The sequence below is a fragment of the Catharus ustulatus genome, chromosome 10 (genome assembly GCF_009819885.2).
Source record: "Catharus ustulatus isolate bCatUst1 chromosome 10, bCatUst1.pri.v2, whole genome shotgun sequence".
NCBI lineage: Eukaryota > Metazoa > Chordata > Aves > Passeriformes > Turdidae > Catharus > Catharus ustulatus.
The window spans coordinates 3941162-3964439 of record NC_046230.1 but is presented as its reverse complement, the minus strand read 5'-3'; the positions used below and the strand labels follow the sequence as shown (position 1 = coordinate 3964439).

Below are 23278 nucleotides of genomic sequence, written 5' to 3'. Positions count from 1 at the left end.
GTGGTGGATTGGAGCAGGCATTCTAAGCTCATGGTCCATTGAGGGACCAGCCCCTGGACAAGATATTTGGCAGCTGGTGCCCTTCAGCCCTGCCTGCAAGGATATTAGCTCTGCTCCTGAGCAATTCCTGCAAGAATGACCCTGCAGAGCCCACTGCTGCCCTCAGAACAGAGTGTTATCCTGCAAGAGGTTGTGGCTTTGTGCTGGGCAAGGTTTGCTGTGCCCACAGGGCTGACAGCCTCCCCTCTGCCTGCAGGTCAGCAAGATCAGCTTGGTGGACCTGGCTGGGAGTGAGCGAGCTGATTCCACAGGAGCCAAGGGCACAAGGCTAAAGGTGAGAGCTGACCTGAAGTCCCCTTCTGCTGGTGGGGACACCACCCCTCTTCTCTCATCCCCAGCCAAAACCATCTCCTTTCCTTGCCTGGTTCTTTGCCCACTTCACTGCCAAAATCCCTGCTAGGACTGTGTTTGAGAGCTGCCTAATGCCAGTTCCACTGGGATCCATGAGTTCCCACCTGGGAGGTGCTGGTTACCCAGTAAGACCAGCTGCTCTTTGCCCACACTGTACTGGATATTTCTCATTCTCTCCTGGGCTTTAATGTGGCTCTGAAATGGGCATCTGGGCTTTTCCTCTTCTAACCAGGAAGGAGCAAACATCAACAAGTCCTTGACCACTCTGGGAAAAGTCATCTCTGCCCTGGCTGAAATGGTAAGTAGCTGGAGAATAAACAGTGGCATGGGGGGGAAATGGGCTCAGGGCAGCAGGGTGGGCTCAGCTTTTAGGGATAGAGCATCCCAGCTCTGAGGGGTGGGCAGACACATCCTGAATTTTCTCAGTGGCTGGGACAAGCTGGGCTGGTGATGATGCCATCTGCATGGGGACCTGTGCCACTCTCTGCTTGAGGGCCAGGGATCTGTGGTGGGTGCCAAGGAACAAAGCAGCTCCCTTAAACAATCTCTCTATTTCCTTTGCAGGATTCAGGGCCAAACAAGGTGGGTGCCCAGGCCTGGATGGGGAAGGGGGTGTTGGTTTTGAGCACAGTGGGAGTGGGTGGGAGTGGGTTCAGGGTGCTTTGGCAGTGAGGCTGTGCCTGGACTCAAGCCATTCTTCTCCTGAGGGGTGGCAGAACCTTCAGCCTCCTCCTCCCTTTGGGGTTTTAAGTATCCAGCCTTAAACACCCTCCCAGCTCAGGGCATTTCACAGGCAGGACCTGTGGACCTGGGTAAAGATGCCCAAGGTTGCAGTGGCTGGGAAGAGCCATCCTGCTCTAAGTCGCCATGGCTGTCACCTTCCCTTTGAGGAGAGCAGGCAGCTTGACAGCCCTTCCCTTTGCTCTCCATTCCTCAGAACAAAAAGAAGAAAAAGACAGATTTCATCCCGTACCGAGACTCCGTGCTGACCTGGCTGCTGCGGGAGAACCTGGGTGAGGACAGGCTTTGGGTGTGGTCTGGTGATGGGCTTGGCTGCAAACTGGGTGTGACAGGGGGCACAGGGACCAGCACCTTCCTCATGGGTGTCTCTTACTGGGCAGGAGGCAATTCCAGAACTGCCATGGTGGCTGCTCTTAGTCCTGCTGACATCAACTACGATGAGACCCTCAGCACCCTCAGGTAGGAAGAAGTGCTCTCGTTCTTCCTGCAGTGAGCAAGAACAGGGGAGGCTGTCTAAGCCACATGCTCTCCTCACCTCTGTGGAGTTCCTGGCTGGGGATGTACTGTGGGGGGAACCTGCAACCCCAGACAAAAGGCCAAAGGACTGTCCTGGCACTGGGATCCTCCAAAGGATGGTTGCTGGAGGGGCTGTGCAACTTGCTTGCCCAGCAGCTGGGGTTTTGCCCCTGTTGTTCCTGTGTTGACCCTGCCCTTCCCTAGGTACGCTGACCGTGCCAAGCAGATCCGCTGCAATGCTGTCATCAACGAGGACCCCAACAACAAGCTGATCCGGGAGCTGAAGGACGAGGTGGCACGTCTGCGTGACCTTCTCTACGCCCAGGGCCTTGGGGACATCATTGACAGTAGGTACCATGGTTGCTCTCTGAGTGGCTCCAGGCAGCATTGGGCTGAGGTCCTGCCAGCCTGCAGGGCTGATGTCCCCACAGCCTCCCTGCATCCCGCTGCACCGGCCCCAGGGCAGCACCTCATGCTGCCTCTGGTGAGCCCCTGCACGCCTGTTCACAGCCCCAAGCCCTTCCTGTCGCAGGGGGAGCTGCTTTCCACCCAGCAAACCTTCCCTTCTTCCCTTCCACCCACCATCTCCAGCATCCAGCACCCAGCAGAGGTGCCAGGAAGGCGTTACTGGGACTGCACATGCCCACGGGCTCCCCTCCCTGTGCTGATATCCTACTGAGATGAACCCCCTCTTGTTCTGTTCTCTCTGTCTTACCCCTGCTCCCTGCCCTCTCTTTCTCTCTTAGCCCATCCTGCTGCAGGAGGATCCAAATGTGTGTATTGCCCATCTCTGGTACTCTCTGTTGCTTCAAGGCTTTTTGGAGATCCAGGCTGTGCCCAGGGGCACCTGTGCAGCATGGGGAGGGCTCCTGCAGCCAGCCTCTGCTGATGGAGCCGTGTGTGCCTGCAGGCTGCCCATCCTCAGGGAGCTGGCACAGGGGATGGTGCCAGAGTCGTGGTTAGCACCTGGGCCTGGGCTAGTGCTGAAGGGACCAGTGTTCTCCCACTTGGCCATGCCAAGGGCCCAGTCCACATGGGGACCTCCTCCTTCATGCTGTTGTGATGTTTCCTGTTGCTGCTGCTGCTGCTGCTGCTTCTGCTGGTGTCTCACTGGGACTGGAGCCTGGCATGGCCCTTGGGTGGGATGGAATGGTGCTCTACTGATGAAGTGGTGGGTGGTGGTGGCCAGAAGGCTTTGACCCATGGATAAGGCTATAGCCCCATCCCACTCCGGGTCAGGTAGTGCAGCCAGGCTATGCTGAGCCTGCTGAGGAGACAGGGGCCTGGCTATCCCCTCCTGGCTCAGCTCTCCTGGGTGTGGGATAATGGAGATGAGTGACTAATCCTGCACCTGCTGACCTGTGCCCTGCCTGCCTCTGGCACACTGCTCTGAGAGCCAGTGACTCCTCAGGGCTGGAGGAGCATCTCCCATACCTGGCTCCTAAGCCACCACAGCTGACTCTTGGGGTCCCAGCTGGCAAGCACCACTGCCTGTAGTCCTGGCTTGGTTCTCTGGCTGCCTGGTCAAGGTGCTGCTCCAGTAGGTCATGGGCTTCCTTTGAGCAGACCCTGTGAGGGAATCCTGCTGCTTCTCCTGACCCCTTTGTAGGGCAGAGGGCCACCCCCTCTCATCCCCTTCCCCTCTCCCAGCCACCCAGGCTGTATGAGATGGAGAGGATAGAGGCAGTGGCACGTACTTGGGGAGGACATTTATTCCCAGACCAAATGGATGCAGGACCTGAGGCTGCAAAAAAGTGTCCCTGGGAGCCCAGGACAGCTGCTTCCAGGACCTGCTTCACCAAACAGCCGTGTTCCCTGAGGGGCTGCCTGGGCTGGGGAAGAGAGGGGAAGAGAGTGCCTGCCCTTGCCCTGTTGCTGTCTGTGCTGCTGTGCTGTTGCCTGTGCCTTTTCCTGTAATTCCTGCCTTTTTTTCTCGATGCACCGCCACTCGTTTTTTTTTTCCCAACAGCTTTTCTTGTCTCTGTCTTTCTCTGTCACCCTGTCTGTGTGTCTCTCCCCGGCCCATCCCTCCTTCCACGCCCGTAGATGTGTCCGACTTTGAGAACAATAATGATGCTAGAGGGACAGAGCTGAGTCACCGCCATGACAATCTCTCCACAGTGACCAATGCCATCGCTGGGATCAGCCCCTCTTCCTCCCTCTCTGCCTTGTCCAGCCGTGCTGCCTCGGTCGCCAGCCTCCACGAGCGCATCATGTTTGCTCCGGGCAGCGAGGAGGCCATTGAAAGACTCAAGGTGAGAGGCTGGTGCCCTGGTTCCCTCCCTCTCCCTCTCTCTTTCCCTTTCCCTTTCCCTTTCCCCTCAATGCACTGTGGCTTGCAGAGGGGGCTCAGTGTTTTCTGGAAACCCATGCAGGGTGATCCTCGTGGGAAGCAATACTGGGATGTGCTCCTGCAGAGTGGACAGACATAGAGCTTGCCCAGACTGAGTGTTTGGGTGTTGTAGGGTCTTCCTGGTGCTGCCTGCCAGGGGATTGACCTGTGGGGCAGGAGCTTTGGGCTTGGGATGGGCACTCCTGCCATGGGAGGGGTGCTCCTGGTCCAAGGGCATGGAGAGGCTGGTCTTTGTGCCTCACTCTTTGCAGATGGGACTGATGGAAAGATGTGGGTGAGATGCTGCTGCAGCTTGTATGAACAAGCCTGAAACTGGGACCCACTGAAGCACGCTGGGCAGACCTGGGCGGAGTGGGCAGGTGTGCTGCTGCAGGATGCACTAACCCCTGTTTAACCCTCCCTTGCCAGGAAACAGAGAAGATCATTGCAGAGCTGAACGAGACGTGGGAGGAGAAGCTGCGGAGGACAGAAGCGATTCGGATGGAGAGGTGGGTGGGCTGGGGTGGGACAGGATGGCATGGGACAAGTGGTATTCCTTGGACATTTCCCATCCTCTGCACTTTGTTAGAGCAGTTGAGCTCCTGGGGCAGCCAAACAGTTTGAATGTCCAGCCAGACACCAGGTTGGTCCCTGGGAACCCCAGTACCCACCATGTCAGCCTGCATAGAGGGGGGCTGCTCTGAAAAACCCACCTGAATTGTGATGGGAGCTCCCTGCATTGCAACCCATGGGACAAACCATGGGCTTCCATCCCAGGGGTGCATGGAGTTCTGACAGGCACTTCTTTCTCTTGCTCCTTCAGGGAAGCGTTGCTGGCTGAAATGGGGGTGGCCATGAGGGAGGATGGAGGCACCTTGGGTGTTTTTTCTCCTAAAAAGGTAGGATCATCCTATTATCTTCTTCCTGGGGGCTGGTTTGTACCCCTGCAGCTCCCTTCTGATCCACTCTGTCACAGCAGGCCAGTTCCATGTACTTCACTAGCCTTTTCTTGGCTCTGAAACCTAGGGGGAAGTTCCAGCATTGAGTCTGCTGGGTACGAACATGGGTAGAAATACATGGGGAAATGTCCACCTCCCACTGCTGGTGTCCTGTCCCCCTTCATGAGGGTATTTGCTGATGATCACTCGCTTGGACTTCAGTGTTAACTTGTAAAAATTCATACTGTCAGATATTTAAAATTGCTACCCCTGAAACCAGCAAATCCTTGCTAACAAATGTGGGTGGGTGAATATTCCATCTCTTTATTGCTTGTAGCATTTGACTTGGCCAACCCTAACAGTGTATGTCCCCAGCTCAGGGGGTGATACAGACTTTGCAGCCTTCCCCTTACATAGCCCAGCTGACTTTTAGGATAAACTTGTACACTGTTGTCTTTGTTTCTTGTCCCAGCTGCTGCCTGTTAGGACTCCAGACCTTTGGGTAGGAAGCCTGGGGGTTTATTCCCCAAAGCAGGTTGGTCTTGGAGGTGGGGCATTGCTGTGGTGGTCTTGGTGCCTCCTTGCTCTTCAGCTATCTGGCAGGTGGAAACTCTTCTGACTTCTCCAGTGGCTGGTGAGGAAAGTTAGTGTTGATAGTGTGCAAACTCCATTTTGTTATGGGCATTGCACTTTGCTGTCCTTCTGTGCCATTGATGGGGTGGTTACTGCTCCAGGAGCTCAGCTGAAGTCACCACCAGCTTTACAAATCTGGACAAAAACTGCAAGTGAAGGAGGTCTCAGCCCCCAGAGCTGTATGTCTGTCCAGTGGGGTCAGAGATTAAATGTTACAGCCAACTTCTGCCAGCCACCATGGAGAAGAGCCCACCTTTCCCTTGACCTCTGCTGCCCTGTTTGCAGTGAGTCTCTGCTGTCAGCCAAGGCTTGTGGCACCATGGTGAGGGGCCCCCTCTGCATGCTGGGGCTCAGCAGGCTGGTAAGGTGTTCCTTACAGCCACTTTTCTGTCTGGTAAACTCAGAACTTCTCCCACTGATACTCCTGGAACGCCCCCATTCCCTGAAGGTGTAATCCTAGCAGCTAAGATGGCTGTGGCCAGAGAGGCCTGTGGCTGAGGGAGAAATTTTCCTCTTGTCAAGAACAAAGTGATTTGTGACCCAGAGGAAGAAAACGCTGTGAGAGACCTGTTAGGAAGAAGACAAGAAAGGGAAATTCAGCCTGCAGATAGGACTTCAGGTCTGCACTGCTTTTGGATGAACCTCTGGGACCTGCTCTTTTTGGATGCATCATCTGGTGTACAATCAGTGGAGGAAAACAGGCACTTTTACTTCCTTCCTGGCAGAGGGCAAGGTTAGATTAGGCACTGGGAAGAAATTCTTCCCTGTGAGTGTGATTAGGCCCTGGCACAGCTGCCCAGAGAAGCTGTGGCTGCCCCATCCCTGGCAGTGTCCAAGGCCAGACTGGACAGGGCTTGGAGCAACCTGGGCTAGTGGGAAGTGTCCCTGCCCGTGGCAGGAGGGGGTGAAACAAGATGTGTTTTTATGTCCCTTCCAAGCCAAACCATTCGTGATTCTATGATACATAGCACAGGTGAGAGGGGTCCTGCACCAGGAGACTCTGAGCCATATCAGGGACTCCCCATGGGAAGGCTTTGGCTTTGTGTTGGTCCTGTTTGGAACATGAATTTTCAAAGGTGGCCAGAGGAAGGGTAACTAGGACTCATCCCTGTGAGGAGGAAAGCAAGGAACCTTGTGGAAGCAGGGCATCCTCATGCCAGCCTCTCAGTTCTCTGCAGTCCCCTGGAAAAGCACCCATCTGGATGTGTCACCCTGAAGATACAGAGGGCAGGAGAGCCTGTGCAGAGGCAGCCTGCAGTGCTGCTGAGCTCCCACCTCCTCCAGAGCACCCCTCAGTGCCTGGGCAGGCAGGGCACACAGGGATGACTCTTTGTTTGTCTCTCCAGACACCGCACTTGGTCAACCTGAACGAGGATCCGCTCATGTCCGAGTGTCTTCTCTACTACATCAAGGATGGGATAACAAGGTGAGGGCTGGGACCCATGGAGCTCTGGGAGCATTGTCCATAACTCCACCTGACTTCTCCAGGTGGGCAGTGGGGTGACAGCTGTCCCCAGGCTGGGTATTGTTCCCAAAAGCATCCCCAAAGTGCAAATCCCCAAGATTTTGGTCTTGCGGTGCACCAAGGGTTTCTCCTGTTGGCTCCAAGGATGAGTTGGGGGCTGACTCAGGAGGGGCTGCTTTGAGGGAGGGTTGAGCTGAATTTCCCCTGCAGGGTTGGCCGGGAAGATGCTGAGAAGAGGCAGGACATCGTTCTCAGTGGGCACTTCATTAAAGAAGAGCACTGCCTGTTCCGCAGTGACACCAAAACTGGTGGTGAAGGTATTGCTTGTCTGGAGGGGCTTCCCTGCTCTGGGGACCCATCCCTCTGCATGTCTTCAGCCCCTGCTCCCAGCCCTGCCCTCCTCAAACTAGTTAGGCTTTACTGCATGGCCTCTCCATGCTTCCACACGAGCTACATCCCTGGTGGCTGGGAGGGGAGCTCACACAAGGCGTGTGAGGAGAATGTAAGGTGAGATCAGGGCAGGATGGCTGAGCAGACTGTAGATTATTCCCCTGCTCAAGATGTGGAGCAGAATCCGACCCCCAAAATGGCAGGAACCTGGGTTTGAAAGGGCTGTGGGAGGTGAGCCTGGGGAGGATGGATTTGCCTTCTGGAGGCTCTGGTCTCCTCTCACATGCAGTCTCCAGCTGCCTTTATTCCTTGAACTGCTCTGATTAACATCAGGTTGGCTGAGTCCTGTTAGCTGGGTGGTGGCTGGGCTGGTTCTCCCTTCCTGAGGCTGCTGGAGCAGCAGAGCAGGATATGCAGGATTTATCCTTCTGCTTCCCCCTTACCTTCATTCCCCTCTCCCCTTCCCACCATCTCCACAGTGATAGTGACCCTGGAGCCCTGTGAAGGTGCTGACACCTATGTGAACGGCAAAAAGGTGACAGAGCCCAGCATCCTGCGCTCAGGTGGGTCCCTGGGGCTGGCACACCAGAGCTGCTCCAACCCACTCCCTCCCTGCCATGGGGGCCCTGCACCTGTCCCATGTTAAACCCGCACCTTTCCCCCACCACACACTGCAGGAAACCGCATCATCATGGGCAAGAGCCACGTGTTCCGCTTCAACCACCCCGAGCAGGCTCGGCAGGAGCGGGAGCGGACGCCGTGCGCCGAGACCCCCGCAGAGCCTGTGGACTGGGCCTTTGCCCAGAGAGAGCTGCTGGAGAAGCAAGGCATCGACATGAAACAGGAGATGGAGCAGCGGTGAGAGCATGGCCTGAGCTACTGGGGAGTTGGGTGTTCACTTCCAGGTTGGTCATCCTCTCCTTCCCCATTTCCACCCAGGCTGCAGGAACTGGAGGACCAGTACCGGCGGGAGCGGGAAGAGGCAAATTACCTTCTGGAGCAGCAGAGGCTGGTAGGTGGCTGGGACACAGCTCCTTCTCAGGCTGCCCAGGCATAGCTGAAATCCTGGCAGATGTTTGTGTGGGGTGGATCTGTGTTCTGAAAACAAGGGCAAATCTGTTATTCCTGGAGTTGTCACCACGAGCACTGATCCAGAAGGAGGCTGTGTTCCTGCAGGGAAGAGGAGTGTGATGTGGCACCATGGGGAAGGTCACACCAGTGGGTTGCATCACCTCTCTTCCTGCTCCCCCCAGGACTATGAGAGCAAACTGGAGGCTCTGCAGAAACAGATGGATTCTAGGTATTACCCTGAGGCAAATGAGGAGGAGGAAGAACCTGAGGATGAAGGTGAGGTCTGGGAGCCACCACAAGGTTTTGATGCTCTCTGTGGGAGCACAAAGAGTGAACTGTGGGTCAGTGTCCTGGCAGTGGGATGACTGTCCCTCCTTATCCCCACAGTGCAGTGGACAGAGCGGGAATTCGAGCTCGCCCTCTGGGCCTTTAGGAAGTGGAAGTGGTACCAGTTCACCTCCCTCCGTGACCTGCTCTGGGGCAATGCTATCTTCCTCAAGGAAGCCAATGCCATCAGCGTGGAGCTGAAAAAGAAGGTGAGTGGCTGGGCTCCTTTCTGGCTTGCTGCAGCACCCACAGCACAGGCTACAAGCACAGGCAGCCAGAAGTGCTGAGGAGAGTTCCCCAGAAGCAGCACATGAAGCCTTCTGCCCTCCCAGGTGTCTCACCAGCTCCTCTGCCCCTCTCCAGGTCCAGTTCCAGTTTGTGCTCCTCACAGACACGCTGTACTCGCCTCTCCCTCCCGACCTGCTGCCCCCCGATGCTGCCAAGGACCGGGAGAAGCGGCCGTTCCCCCGCACCATTGTGGCTGTGGAGGTGCAGGACCAGAAGAACGGGGCAACGCATTACTGGACCCTGGAGAAGCTGAGGTGGGTGAGAGATGGCTGTGCCAGGAGGGCTGGGGTGCCACAGCCCTGTGCCTCACTGCCACCACGGGCATCCCCTGTCCCTGCAGGCAGCGCCTGGACCTGATGCGCGAGATGTATGACCGAGCAGCAGAAGTGCCTTCCAGTGTCATTGAGGACTGCGACAATGTGGTGACGGGCGGAGACCCCTTCTACGACCGCTTTCCCTGGTTCAGGCTGGTGGGCAGGTGAGCGCTTTGGCTCCTTCGAAGCGTGGCTGGGACCCACAGGTAGCCCTGCAGGAGATGCTGCCAGTGCTGCCCACCATGCACAGGGCACTCACCCCGCTGTGGGACTCCGGTGTGATGCTCTCCTCCGTGTCGGCTGCCAGCGCCCCGAGGGACCCACGAGCTGCTGGCAATGCTCTGCTGCCTGCTGTAACCCAGTGCTGAGAGCCGCGGGCTCCAGGCTTGGGGGGTGTGGCTGTCCAGCAGGCAGGGAGCCCGTGCTGGTGTGAGCTCCACGGCGGTGGGCATGTGTCCCTGTGCACGCGCTGGTGTCCGAGCGTCTGTCTGTATGGTGTGTGCCGTGTGTCCGTGCGCTTCCTGCACGCCCCATGGAACGGGGCAGTGCCAGCTGTGAAGATGGGCCACCCTGGACAAAGAAGGCTGGGGCAGGGGGAGCAGGGGGCTGAGCTGTGTGACCTGGAGGCATTCCCCCGTGCTGTAGCACAAGGAGGGAGTCTCTCCAGCAGCAGGGGCAGTGGCAAGCCTTTGTGCCACCTGCTCTGTCCCTGTGCTCCCTGCAATGCCAGCAGAAGGAGTCCCCAACATCACTGGTTCCATGGGTTGCTCTTTTGTCTGGCTGTTGGGCTGTTGGTGGCTTTAGAGATACACCAGATGGGCAGGTCTTTGTTCCCAATGTCCTTTGATTTAAGCAGACTAAAAACCCACCCCAAAACCTAACCAAGAAAAAAAACAAAAAAAAAAAAGCAAAATTCCTGTTCTTTCTGTTTGGAACAGCTGGTGTTAACATGTCTTCTATCTTGTTGTACTAACCTTAGTTCAGATATCTCTGGCTGCAACAGCTCTCCTCTTTTCAACACATGCATGAGCGAGCGCATGGCTGATCTCACCCCCTCCCCTACCTTCTCGAACCCCGACTCCGACATCACCGAGCCTGCTGACGAGCAGCACCAGGGGCAGGAGGAGGAGGAGGAGGAGGAGGAGGAGGACCTGGAGGAAGACATCTTTCCGGAGTGCCCGCTGTGTGATGGCCGGGATCCATTTTACGACCGCTTCCCCCTGTTCAGTTTAGTAGGAAGGTTGGTGAGGTTTTAGGAGAGCATGCCGGGAAGGACCTAGCTCTTTCGCGTGAGGGAACTGCTTTTGGACACGACTCCCACGTCCGGGGCATCCCGGAGGTGCAGGGGGTGGCCGGCTGGGATTGCCACCAAGCCCGGGCGCCCGGCGGGGTGATGAGGCTCCAGCTGAGGTAGGGCTGTGACAAGCATAGGGATGGCAGGGATGGTGCCTTCCTTTATGTGGGTACCTTCTTGGGAGAGCCCCGAGAAGGGGAGCTCTGCTGTGTCTCCAACACAAAGGAATCAGGGGAGCCAGCTGAGGGTTTCGGTTCTGGGAGTTTCCGTCCCAGCAAGGATCACCTCCCACCCGGCTTGGGATGACCCTGTGGTGCTGCTAGCTGGGGGCACACAGGCACTTCAAATGTGCCTCTGGCACTGCCTTGGCTATCCCAGCTGCACTGGTCAGTGTGAGCCCCCCTGAATTTGGAGGCTTGGATGTCCCCAGGTGGTTGTGGGGGATGAAGCTGAGGGGAGTGAGTGGAGAGCCAGGTGCAGAACAGAGTGCCAAAAGCAGTGTTTGCTCTTCCCAGCTCTAGCCAGTGCTTGGCTTGGGGCCATACCTGCCAACTTGGCATAGGAGATGTCCAGGGAGGTTGTGGGCACCTGGGTGTAGGCTCCAGCTCCTCTTTAGCTGGAGCCAAGGACAAGAAACTTTGATTTCTCGTACCTGTTGGCTGGAGACCCCCTTGGGCTCCGTCAGCCTTGGCCTGGAGAAGCCCACCAGCTGCCCCAAACCTGGCTGTGCCACCAAACCTGGAACCATCTGCCCATCCCTAGAATGGTTTGAGGAGCTGCCAGTTTTCTCTGGGGTTATCCCAAGGGGGGGTGCACCAGGAGCTGTTCTGAGAGCCTGTGCCTCAGGCAGGGGCTCCTTGACTGGGTGAGCTGGGGCTCCTCTTCCTCGGTGTGCCAGAGCCAGGCAGCATGGTGGGAAGGAGGGCTCAAAGCAGGCAGAGAGGGTGGAGGTGGGGTAAGAGTCCTGCAGCCTCAGACCGAAAGAGCTGGGTTCTTCCCCTTTTATTTTCTTTTTTTCCTTTTTCCTTATTTAAAAGAAAAAAAAAATCTCAAAACAACCCCAGAACTCTCAAGGGCACCTCAAAAAACCAAATAAGGCCCTGTGGCAGCAGCCCTACTCATGGGGATGTGTTCCCCAGAGCTTGGTGCCTCCTGACTTCTTTTGAGTCTGCCCTGGGTTTGGCTCCCCACGCAGCAGCTCTGCCGGCCACATTTCTTGTGAAGTGTGCTTGGATTGGTTTATGATTGGATCCTTGTCTTTTATTTTCTTTCTTTCCTTCTTTCCTTCTTCGCTTCCTTCTTTCCTTCCCTCTTTCTCTCTTTCCTTCTCTCTTTCTCTCCTTCCTTCTCTCTTTCTCTCCCTCTTTCTCTCTTCAATTTTTTTTTTAAATTTTGGTTATTTTAAGGGATTTTTTATTCTTTTTTTAGCTGCTGGCTCTATCTCTTCAAAGCTTTAGCAAAAATTGGGGTTATTTCACTTTTGTCTTCCTTTGGAAAGGCTTTTCTTTGATCTGAGCATGCCATCTTTGCACCTCACCAATCTTGTGGTTAGTGTCCCTGCCCTCCTTCCTCTAGTGACACACTTGTCCCCCTCCTCCCTGCCTGCCCCTTCCCACTCTTCCCTGCCCTCTCCAGTCCTCTGCTTCCACTCCAGCTGCCCTGTGATTTCGGGTGGGTGGGCACTCACAGATCCCTGCGCTTGGAGAGTTCCCTGTGCTCACAGGGCTCTGCCCCAGGCACGAGGTCCTGCTGGGAAGCCCTGGCATGGTCTGACCACTCGTTCCCAGTGGCATCTGAGAAGAGATGGGTTGAGACAGGCCCATCAGGAGATCATGATTTGGCATCACCTGCTTCCACAGTCCTTTGAGTCCTTTGGGTGGAAAGAGCCTCGAGGAGCGGCTGAAGGTCAATGGGAGTCACCAGAGCAGGAGGCAATCTCCAGACTTGGGGGTCAGGGTGCGAGTGCAGGGCTGCAAGAGCCCCCTGGGCACTTTGGGGTGCCACTGAATATGAAGATTCCTATGAGGCTAGGATGCCCTGAGCAGCACATCAGCCACGTGGAGATGCAGCCCTCATAGGAGCCTCCTGAAGCAGAGATGTCCTGGCCAGCCCCCAGCTCCATCCCGCCCCACTGCATGTCGAGATGCTGACGGGTGCCCCAGGGAGAGGTGCTGAGCACCCCACGCCCCATCTTGCTGGAAGTGGTGCTGCTAACTCACACCTTTTGGCAGGGAGCTCAGTGCCAAAGGTCACTTGTCACTGTGGAGGGTACAGCATGCCACCATGGCCAGAGCTGGATGACCATTGGAAGCTGGCAGCGAGGTGGAGGGAAGCACGAAGAGGACTCAAAACGCTGGAGAAGCAGAGAGCAGCGGCCTGACAGGAGGTGCTGACAGGGACGCAGGGCAGCCATTGTGTTGGACTCTGGCGTGGCACCTCGCATGGTAACCTGGATGCTGCAGAGGAGAGCAGGGAGGCTCAGACTTGCCAGGCCTTGTCCATCCCTGTGACATGCTGGCAGGTGACCCAGGACCCCGAAGCCATATGTGTGAAGGGATGGGGAGGGGGGATGCACAACCTCATGCTGCCACACTGTGCAGCCTCCCTCCCAGTGGTCTCCAACACTGCAGGCAGAACCAGGGCCATGAACCTCCAGTAGGTTCACCTCTGGAGGTCCAGGACCTTGTCCTCTAACCTCCTTCGCTCCTGACAGCCTCCATCTCCCTTGTCGCCCTTCCTTCCCCCTGTCTTGCCCCTGTCCTCCCCGTGGTGACTCTGCAGCTGCCCCCCCAGTCGTGTTGCAGCACCTCCTGCCCAAGTTCTCCAGCTCTCTGCCACACAGAAGGTCCTCTTGCCCTACGGCTTCACGGTGGCACCAGCGCAGGCCTCTCCCCTCCTGCCTGCCATGGAGGTGCCAGTCGGAGAGGTCTGCAGGTCTGGTGTGTCCTGTGGTGTTGTCCATGGCGTGTGCCACCCTCCTGCCCACCCTCCTGCCCATGGCACGCTGCCTGCCCGCTGCCCCAGCCCCTTCGCCTGGCCCTGGCTGCCTTCTCTTTAGTTTTGCTTTGCAGCGCTGCGGTCGCGCCCTGAGCAGTGACCTGGGACCCGGCCGCTGCCGGCCACGCCAGCCGTGCCTGGGCACTCAGGGGTGGGAGCAGTGACCGCTCTCCCCCCTGTTGTGTGTCCCCCCCTTCTCTGGCAGGGCCTTTGTCTACCTGAGCAACCTCCTCTACCCCGTGCCCCTGGTGCACCGCGTGGCCATCGTCAGCGAGAAGGGCGAGGTGAAGGGCTTCCTGCGCGTGGCTGTCCAGGCCATCTCAGGTAGGAGGGAACCCCCTCACACACAAAACCTGCCCCTTGCACCCCCTGCACCCTCTGTGCTGGCTCACCCCCATCCCTCCCCCAGCGGATGAAGAAGCCCCTGACTATGGCTCTGGTGTGCGGCAATCGGGGACGGCCAAGATCTCCTTTGATGACCAGCACTTTGAGAAGGTAAGGTGGGGCTGGCTCTTGGTGGATGCCCATGGACCCCAGATCCCTGCCTGCCACCTCAGTGCTTCCCCATGGGGACTCCAGGCTCCTAGAGGTGGAGATAATGTGTTTTTGGTTCACCAGGGAGAGCAAGGTTTTGGGCACCCACTGGTGCGTCCTGCTCTCACCCATGTCCCGGGGGGGCTGCCCTGGGGTGGGAGAGGAGAGCTGGAGGTGCCTGGGTGCTTGGGATGCTGGTGGTGGGGCAAGCAGGACCACCCTGAACTGCACTCCTGGCATAGTTCCAGTCGGAGTCGTGCCCAGCTGTCGGGATGTCTCGCTCGGGGACCTCTCAGGAGGAGCTGCGCATAGTGGAAGGTCAGGGCCAGGTCAGCGACGTGGGGCCTTCTGCTGATGAGGTCAACAACAACACCTGTGCAGGTGAGGAGGTGTGACAGGCACTGTGAGGGTGGCTCCCTGCACCCAGCCCCTTGCACTCTCCCCAGCACTGAGAGCTCACTGCTCCAGTGGGGGCTGCTGGCAGACAGAACCACAGAGTGACAGAGTCGGGTTGGGAAAAGCCTTTGGGATCATTGGGTTCAGACCTGACACCACCTTGTCAACTACCATGACCCTGAGTGCCACACCCAGGCTTTTCTTAGACACCTGCAGGGACAGTGACTCCACCACTTCCCTGGCAGCCCCTTTCAATGCTCAGTCACCCTTTCTGTGAAGAACTTGTTCCTAATGTCCAACCTAAGCCTCCCCTGGTGCAGTTCAAGACTGTCCTCTTGTCCTGTCACTGGTTGCCTGGGAGAAGAGAGCAACCCTTACCTGGCTACACCCTCCTTTTAGGGAGTTGAGAGTGTGATGAGGTCTCCCCTCAGCCTCCCCTTCTCCAGGATAAACTACCGCAGCTCCCTCAGCTGCTCCTCACAGGACTTGTGTTCCAGACCCTTCACCAGCCTTGTTGCCCTTCTCTGGACATGCTCCAGCATCTCAGTGTTGCTCCTAAATGTTCCTAACACTGAGGGGAAGACACCCTACCTTGCTAAGGGCCTCCTCCTCCCTGCAGTGACCCCAGAGGATCTTCTGGACAGTCCTGAGAAGCCTGCATCAGATGGGCCGCTGGAGGTGGCTTTGGACCACCTGAAGCTGGGCAGCATCTTCACTTTCCGTGTGACAGTCCTGCAAGCCTCCAGCATCTCCGCAGAATACGCTGACATCTTCTGCCAGTTCAAGTGAGCCCCCCAGTGCCCCACAGCCCTGCTCCTTCCACCAAGCTCCAGCCATCACCTGGGGGCTCGTGGTGAATTTGGAAAGTTTCCTCCACCTCTGAGCCCTTGGTGGATGGGGAGGCAAAACTAAAGGCTGTGAAATCTGCCCAAGCACTTGTTTAGTCACTGGCAGAAGGCAAAAGCAAACTCCCATCAGTTTCAGGGAGCCCTGTGCCAGCCCCAGGGGGAATAGGCTCTTGTTGTGGTCCCTTGCTTTCACTCCCCTTCCTGCTCCAGCACATCCCCATCTCACAGCCCCTGAACAACCTTCCTTCCCTCCACAGCTTCATCCACCGCCACGATGAGGCCTTTTCAACAGAACCCTTGAAGAACACAGGACGAGGGCCACCCCTGGGCTTCTACCATGTCCAAAATGTGCGTACCCCTTTCCCACCACCCCTTTGCTCCTGGAGTTGCTGGGGTCTCTGCAGGGCCATTGGCTGGATCCTCTCCCAGGGAAGCAGCTTCCTCCAGGCTTTCGTAGCCCCTCACAGACACTCAGTCAAGCCAGGCTTAGATGCAGGAAAAACGCCAAAAGCCACTGTCGTCCACCTGAAAAGGCTAGGATTTCACTGCAGTGTTCTTGGTGGGGAGAGCATCCCTGAATGGAGGGAGGAGTGGGTGAGGGATGCAGGGGACTGAGTCTTACACCCCTCCACAACCCAGGTGCTGTTGCTGGCTCCGTCCTCTTTCCCAGCTAAACTGTCCTGTCAGTGGCTCAGCAGCTCTTTCTCTTCCAGATTGCTGTGGAGGTGACAAAATCTTTCATCGAATACATCAAGAGCCAGCCAATTGTGTTTGAGGTGTTTGGCCATTACCAGCAGCACCCCTTCCCACCTCTCTGCAAGGATGTCCTGAGGTGGGCACATCTGGGCACCCCCAGCCCCTGCTGTGCTTCTGGTGCAGTGTGCTGTCTGGGGAGCCAGGCTGGCCCCAAGGCATAGGTGGGGCTGGCTGGGTTTGGGGGTCCCTGGGGATGCTGTAACCAAGTTGGTTCTTTCTGCAGCCCGCTGAGGCCATCCCGACGCCACTTCCCGCGTGTGATGCCACTCTCCAAACCAGGTGGGGTACCCAGCCTCCCACTCCTGTGCCCACCTGTAGTTCCCATGTTGGGTGGGTGTCCCCTTCCCCAGAGGGACCATCTAGGACCCCAGAGGCACCACAAAACATACTATGGCCCACAGCACTGGAAAGCCCTAGACACTCATTTCCACAGTGCTCAACAGATGGAAAGCCCCCATCTCACCTCCTGCAGAGCAGCAGGGAGGAGGTTCCTTGCCCTGGGTGGTGGTTCCTTGCCCCTGGATGAGGCTCTTGTTGCTGCCTCTATGCGTGCCCTGAGGTCCTTGCCTGCTCTGCCCTTTCCCTGCCATCATATTCCTCATTCCAAGTGCCAGCAGCAGGCTCAACCTCTTACCTGTCTTTTCTGCAGTGCCTGCAACAAAGCTGAGCACCATGACTCGGCCCACTGCTGGCCCCTGCCAGTGCAAGTACGACCTGATGGTCTTCTTTGAGATCTGTGAGCTGGAGGCCAATGGAGAGTAAGTCCTGCTGGGAGAGGGGAGAGGGGAGAGGGATTTGCTGAGTGCTCAGCACCTCTGGGCAGGCTGGCAGGATTCTGTGTCATGCTGCAATCCTCTCTTCCAGCTACATCCCTGCTGTTGTGGACCACCGTGGAGGCATGCCATGCCATGGGACCTTCCTCCTCCATCAGGTACTCTCTGCCCAAGATGCTGTTCTAGCTGAGTCCTGCTGGAACCTGTGTTAATGACTGTCCCTTCTCTTTGGCCTCGTGGATCTCAGGGCATCCAGAGGAGAATCAGTGTCACCTTGGTGCATGAAACGGGCAGCCTCATCCGCTGGAAGGAAGTACGGGAGCTGGTTGTGGGTAAGCCAAGCCAGCCCCCAGCCCACTGAGCTCCCAGGAATACTCTCAGACTATTTCTTGCCCACATTTCCATGTTCCTACATGGATCTTTATGCCCTGTCTCCCCTCCTGCCCTGCAGTAGTAAAGCAGTGGTTGCCTGGTAGGTGACACTGTGTGGGCAGCACCCCTCAGCCACTGGTGATCTCTGGTGCTGAATGGCCAGGGGGCTGCAGACAGGCAGTCTGCCTCTGCCTTCACAGGGACCCCTACAGGGCCACTGCCTGTCACCTCAGAGTGACAACTCTGTGCTGTGTTTGCAGGTCGAATCCGGAACACCCCAGAAGCGGACGAGTCACTCATTGACCCCAACATTCTGTCCCTGAACATCCTCTCCTCCGGCTACATCCACCCCTCCCAGGATGACCGGTGCGTGATGCTTTTTTTGTTGCTCTTCTCCTGCTGTGGTGAGGGGTGGAGGGGTTGAGTAGCATCCCCTCTGTCCCCTGGAAGGCTCTTGGCCCTTCTGCTGATCCACTGCCGCCTTGAGGAAAGGTTTTTCTGAAGCTGCATGGGGTCTTGGGGTACAGGGCTGCCAACCCTCTTCCTCCTCCTCCCCAAGGCCTTGCTGTGCTGGGGAGGGCACTAAAGGGAATTTGTGTGTGGGTCCTGCTCTCTGGTGTTGGCTGTGATGGGCTGGCACGGGGAGGCAGTTGGTGCTGGTGCCAGGAGGATGTCCCAACTCCATGGCTAGAGTGGAGAGCTATTTGTCCTGTGTCCCAGCAAAATTGCTGGAAAGGCCACTTGGCACCCATGGCAGATCCTTATCTGTGCGTAAGTGATGCTGGAAAGCCATTCCCACCCACTGTGGGTGATTTCAGGGATGCCATCCCTTCCTGCCTATCCCAGGGGACTGTCATAGAGCCACAGAGTGGTTTGGGCTGAAAGGGACTTTAAAGATAATCACATCCCAAACCTCCTGCTATGGGCAGGGACACCTTGCACTGGACCAGGTTGCTTAAAGGTGTTCCCACTGTAGGTTTGGCAGGGTGTGAAAGAAGTGGGAACAGAAGACTTTTATCTCCAAAATCTCCCTGTGTGAGTCCTGCAGTGGCAGGGGGAGTCGTGGGTATGGAGGGCAGAGCTCTCCTCTGCACTGGTGGAACTCGGGGGACTGGTGGGGGTCTCTGGCCAGAATGTGTGCATGCAGGCAGCTGCGACAAGGCAGGGATGGTTGTTGCCAGCACTGGGAGCAGCAGGACTGGTCCTTGACTGTGCGGTCACTGGTGTAGGAACATCCTGGCGAGGAATGGGGACCACATTTTCCTTCATCTGCTTTGTGATCAGCACTGTCCCAAGGAAGCCTGTCCCAAGGCAGGGTGTTTTTGGGGGAATGATGGGGGTCGGGATAGAATTTGGTTCCCTGAGCACTCTCAAGCAGCTCCTGGACATGTCAGAGCAACCTTAGAGTATCTGGGCAGCAGAGGCAAGTCCTGGGGTCAGCACGCGTGCAAATGTTGAACCAGGAGACTTTGTCAGCCCTGGGGATGCAGAAGGAGGCCAGATGGGGATGGTCAGATAAGGAGGGCCCAGCCCAGTGGAGTGGTGATGGATTTTTTGCTGGGAGCTGGGTGGCCGTGGCACCTGCGGGTTCTTGGAGCTGCGCAGTTTTTTGTCAGCTCCTGATCTGTTTGATTGTCTGATCCCAGATGCAGCCATATGGGATCTTCAGCATGCCTTAAGGTAGCCTGGCAGGAGGGATGTGCCTCCTGCTCTGCCTTCCACCCCGTGAGTCCTGGAGGACTGGGGGACACAGTTCGGGCTGGGGGGATACTTGGGGTGTTGAGAGAAGCATGGAGACTGGGAGCCCATCTGGGGGCACAGAGCGGTGCACATTCACTTCTGTCCCACATCTATTCCATGGAGCGTGCCCGTGGTGAGGCAGGGGGAGGAGGGGGTGGCTAGCTGCAATGCCCCCCACTTCCACTCCACATGCAGACATGCATGCTTCACCCTGCAGCTGCGAGGACAGGCAGAAGGAAGGCAGAGAGCAGAGCCAGCGCCCACTTCACCCTCCTCCCAGCCGCTTGCGCTCCCCGCTTTGCTGCCTTGTGCCACGCAGCCTCCATTGCCTGGAGCAGCCCTGGCTTCCCCTCTGCAGCCTCCCAGCGCCCCGGAGCCACTCAGGAAGAGGCTGGGAGAGTTCAGCTCTCTCCTCAGCACGCACCCACCCCTGCATCGAGCGCCCAGGGCGGAGGCGCAGGGGGCAGCGCCTGTGGTTCCCCCTCGCTTCCCTCAGCTGCTACTGCCCATCTAAGCCCACACTAACCATGTGATTGTTTTGTGTTTTCGCAGGCAGTTTCTTGATTCGGATATGCCTAGGTATTATTTGTTTCCATTGGTTTTTTTTCCACCCCTCCTTCTTCTCTCCTTTCTTTCTTTCTACCCCCTTGCCTCGGCACGCTCACTCCCGCCAGAGGCAGCACTTGGACATCCAGCCCCTCATCCCTCCACACGCCCCATCCCTCCTCCCTCCTGCGCTGGCACCTCTTGCTCACTCGCCCCCTTTTGCTGTTCGTTTGGGCCACGCTCTGGCTGGCTGCCGCTCCCCCTCGCACGCCTGCGTCTCCATTGCCTGATTTGGGTTTTATTCTTGCTTTTTGACTTTGCTACTCTTCCCATCTTTTCTGGCATCTGGCACTGAGTGTGCCAGTCCCTCCATTGTCTCCTGCCTCAGTACCAGCTCAGCCCCTGGTGCTGCTTGGAGTAGCTGCAGGGCTGGTGAGGACAGTGGAAGTTTTGGGGCTTGTCCTGCCCCTTCCTGGGCAGCTGGTAATGATGGCAGCACTGCAGTTGGTGTGGCAGCAGCTGCCCACCCTGTGCACGGTTGTCCTGTGTGTGTGTAGGTGCAGCATACGGACAGTGTGTGTCTGTATGCAGGTGTGACAGTGGATGCAGATGTGGCACAGACTGTTGTACCCCTGTGCAAAGGGACAGTTGCTGTTTGGGGGCTCCAGGCTTCAGCTGGGACCTCTGGGTGAGTCTGGCACGTGCACGAGAGGTGCCAGATTTGTGGATGTGCCACCAGCCTCTGGATGGGAGCATTGTTGAGGCCTCAGGGAAGGGCCCACCACTGTGGCCTATGGCAAAAGAAGTGTCTTGGAGACAAGGGATGGAGTGTCCCGAGCCCTGGCACATAACTTGTGCCTGAAGGTTGTTATCCCTACAGCAACTCAAAGCTGGGTGTGCTCAGAGATGTCTGAGGGCAGTGCTGTCCCTGTAGAAGCATTCTGTCCCCTGCCAGGGTGCACGAAAGTGGAAACAGCATTGATCCAAGCCCCCACTTCATGAGAGGTGGGTTCACACTGAGCTGCCTGTGGTCTCTCAGCACAGTGATGCTTTCCTTGTGGACCAGGGGATGGCCAAGAAGTCACCTGCTGTGTGAAGTGGCAGTGGGATATCTCATCCCCCAGCTGGCACTGTCCCAGGGGACTGCGCTGGTGGGAGCTCCTTGCCCTGGGATGGCACAAGGGCGGAGCTGAGGGCATAGGGAGCACACGTGCTTCTTTCCCAGCTGCTGGATCATGAGGAAAGTGGGAGGCAGAGGGTTTTCACCCAGGCTGGTAAGCCTCTGTCTGCCCTTGCTGAGCTCCTCTTGGTTCCCATTTTGGGTCCAACTAGGCTGGAGCTGCCTTGGCCGGCGGTGCTATTATGTGCGAGTCCCTTCCACAGGGGCTCTTCTGACCTGTCGTTTTTCTGTGTGTGTACATGTGTGTGTTTGTCCTTGGGTCACCTTCCACTTATAGCATTTCGCTGGGAAATGACACTAGGTATTTCACGCGCACCTGCTCGGTCTGGTCCCTCCTGCTTTTCTCTTTTTCCCCTTTGCCTCCTCCCTTTGCTTTTTGCTCTTTCTCCCCTCCCCTGAGGCTCCTCTTTTCCTCCTTCTCCTTGGGGAGCGCTCTTTTCTTAAGCAACCCATGTCTGCAAAGCAATCCTTTGCCTTGGCTGTGTCTCACACTGGTGGGGTTTTGTATTTTATTCACCTTTTGGAAGCGTCACTCTCCCTCTTCTTCCAACATGGGGGAAATTGCAGTCAAGAACGTCTCCCTACTCTCTCTGGCTGCCCTGGCTCTTGTTAAAATTGCTCCTCAGCCACCTGGATGCTGCTTCAGGGACGTGCTGGAGTGTTCTCATTGAGATATGGCTGAAACACAGTTTCCTGAGGATGCTCAGGCAGGAGCCGGGGCCGCAGCAGCTCTGGGTGGTTTTGGGGAGTGGGTGTACCGTAAAGCCAAGGCTGAGCCGGGAGGGAGCCCAGGAATGGTGCAGGGGGTGAAATGGGGATCCCCCATGCTGTCTGACCAGAGCCACTTCTGCTTCCTCACACTTGGTTGCTCAACCCAAGGAGGCAGCTGCCATTCTTGATCTGGGTGAGCTGTGCCATCCTCTCTGGGATCCTGTAGGCATGGATGAGTGGGACCAGCTGTCCCCTGCTCCTTCTCCCAGCCTAGGAGCCATGGGAAACACAGCAAAGGGGCCTGAGGCAGCAGAGTGGGAATGGGGCTGGCAATGAGGGTAGAGCAAGAGCCAGGGGAGACAGCCTGACAGGGGCCAGCCACCAAATAATTGTCCCCAGCTTCTCACTGGGGCCCAGGGCCAGCCCTGGGGAAGGGTACCTGGCTGGTGGGGGGATTGTGCTCCCAGAGGTGGGCTGGCAGCACACCCCCAGTGCTGAGCATCCTCCCTCCTTTCCCTTCTGGCCATCATTACCCAAATGGCGACAGCCGCTCCTGGCAGGGACTGGGGGGTGCTGTGCCCCAGGCTGGATGCTGGGGACTGGCCTGGGTGCACTGGGGGTGGCAACCCCTGCTCTGAACACAGGGGTGGGGCATGAACCCTCCTTTGCCCTCCTTTGCCTTCCTAGCCTGCTCTGCCTTGCCTGCACCCCATCTGAGCCCCCCACTCCTCCCGCGGTCCCTCCTCCCCAAAACCCGGTCCATTGGCCATTTCAAGGGTGCCGTGTCCTCTTCCCACCATGCCTTGTACCCTTTGCCTTGAGCCTGTGTCCTCTGGAGTGGCTGTCCCCATCTGTCCCCACTGCGCATGCATGTCTGTGTGTCCTTGCAGGCTTGCTGCAGCGCTGTGGGGGGCACAATGACATCTCCTTGCTCACCTGCCAGGGGTTCCAGGGAGGTTGTTTTACTGGTCCTGCTGGGTTTTTTTGGCAGGACTTTCTACCAGTTTGAGGCGGCGTGGGATAGCTCCATGCACAACTCGCTGCTGCTCAATCGTGTTACCCCTTACCGGGAGAAGATCTACATCACCCTGTCAGCTTACATCGAGGCAAGGACCTTGGTTGGGGTCACTATACATCAACAAAGTCTGGTATTTCCCCTGCTGTTGGGGTGCAGCCAGCGTGAGCCCTTCCTTAGCTGGTGTTTGTGGGCTGCAGGGTTCAAACTGGTGCTTGGGGGCTGTGTGGGACCCCAGGACTGGAACCTGCTGGGCACAGGGGTGGGAGAGACTGCTGGGCTGCCACCCTGCAGCACCCCTGATTGCCTCCCTCTGCCCTACTGCAGATGGAGAACTGCACTCAGCCCGCCGTCATCACCAAAGACTTCTGCATGGTTTTCTACTCCCGGGATGCCAAACTTCCTGCCTCACGCTCCATCCGCAATCTTTTTGGCAGCGGCAGCCTGCGGGCTTCTGAGAGGTACCAGGATGCTCTGTTGGGGACAGGAGAGCCATCCATGGGGACTGGAGCTTTTCTAGGGCATCCCAGCAGCGTGGCTAAAAGAATTGGGGTGTAGGGATGGGACAAAGCCAGTAATGCTTCATCTCTCTTTGCTCACAGCAACCGTGTGACAGGAGTCTACGAGCTCAGCCTCTGCCGTGTGGCTGATGCCGGCAGCCCAGGTGGGTGCCACACCTCTGCCCAGGTA

At 57.3% G+C, this 23278-nt stretch overlaps 1 protein-coding gene across 22 annotated transcripts in view; it reads left to right on the top strand.

Moving 5' to 3' along the window:
* Positions 1–23278, top strand: part of KIF1A (kinesin family member 1A) — a 40413-nt gene that overhangs the window by 11222 nt on the left and 5913 nt on the right. Inside the window, exons 8-42 of one of the 22 annotated variants that reach the window (XM_033068958.1) lie at positions 257–334; positions 644–709; positions 976–993; positions 1349–1424; positions 1533–1611; positions 1873–2015; positions 2415–2441; positions 3790–3923; positions 4430–4509; positions 4824–4899; positions 6918–6997; positions 7247–7353; positions 7906–7989; positions 8104–8284; positions 8366–8438; positions 8680–8773; positions 8885–9033; positions 9188–9366; positions 9453–9590; positions 10406–10666; positions 13923–14041; positions 14127–14212; positions 14494–14632; positions 15267–15432; positions 15753–15843; positions 16209–16327; positions 16475–16530; positions 16901–17009; positions 17116–17182; positions 17272–17356; positions 17657–17762; positions 19689–19715; positions 22565–22679; positions 22916–23049; positions 23191–23252. In XM_033068958.1, the coding sequence (XP_032924849.1) occupies positions 257–334; positions 644–709; positions 976–993; positions 1349–1424; positions 1533–1611; positions 1873–2015; positions 2415–2441; positions 3790–3923; positions 4430–4509; positions 4824–4899; positions 6918–6997; positions 7247–7353; positions 7906–7989; positions 8104–8284; positions 8366–8438; positions 8680–8773; positions 8885–9033; positions 9188–9366; positions 9453–9590; positions 10406–10666; positions 13923–14041; positions 14127–14212; positions 14494–14632; positions 15267–15432; positions 15753–15843; positions 16209–16327; positions 16475–16530; positions 16901–17009; positions 17116–17182; positions 17272–17356; positions 17657–17762; positions 19689–19715; positions 22565–22679; positions 22916–23049; positions 23191–23252 (3604 nt within the window). Of the gene's footprint in view, positions 1–256; positions 335–643; positions 710–975; positions 994–1348; positions 1425–1532; positions 1612–1872; positions 2016–2414; positions 2442–3714; positions 3924–4429; positions 4510–4823; positions 4900–6917; positions 6998–7246; positions 7354–7905; positions 7990–8103; positions 8285–8365; positions 8439–8679; positions 8774–8884; positions 9034–9187; positions 9367–9452; positions 9591–10405; positions 10667–13922; positions 14042–14126; positions 14213–14493; positions 14633–15266; positions 15433–15752; positions 15844–16208; positions 16328–16474; positions 16531–16900; positions 17010–17115; positions 17183–17271; positions 17357–17656; positions 17763–19688; positions 19716–21139; positions 21164–22564; positions 22680–22915; positions 23050–23190; positions 23253–23278 lie in introns of all 22 variants that reach the window. The other 21 variants (XM_033068955.1, XM_033068954.1, XM_033068953.1 and 18 more) reach the window with 21 other exon arrangements.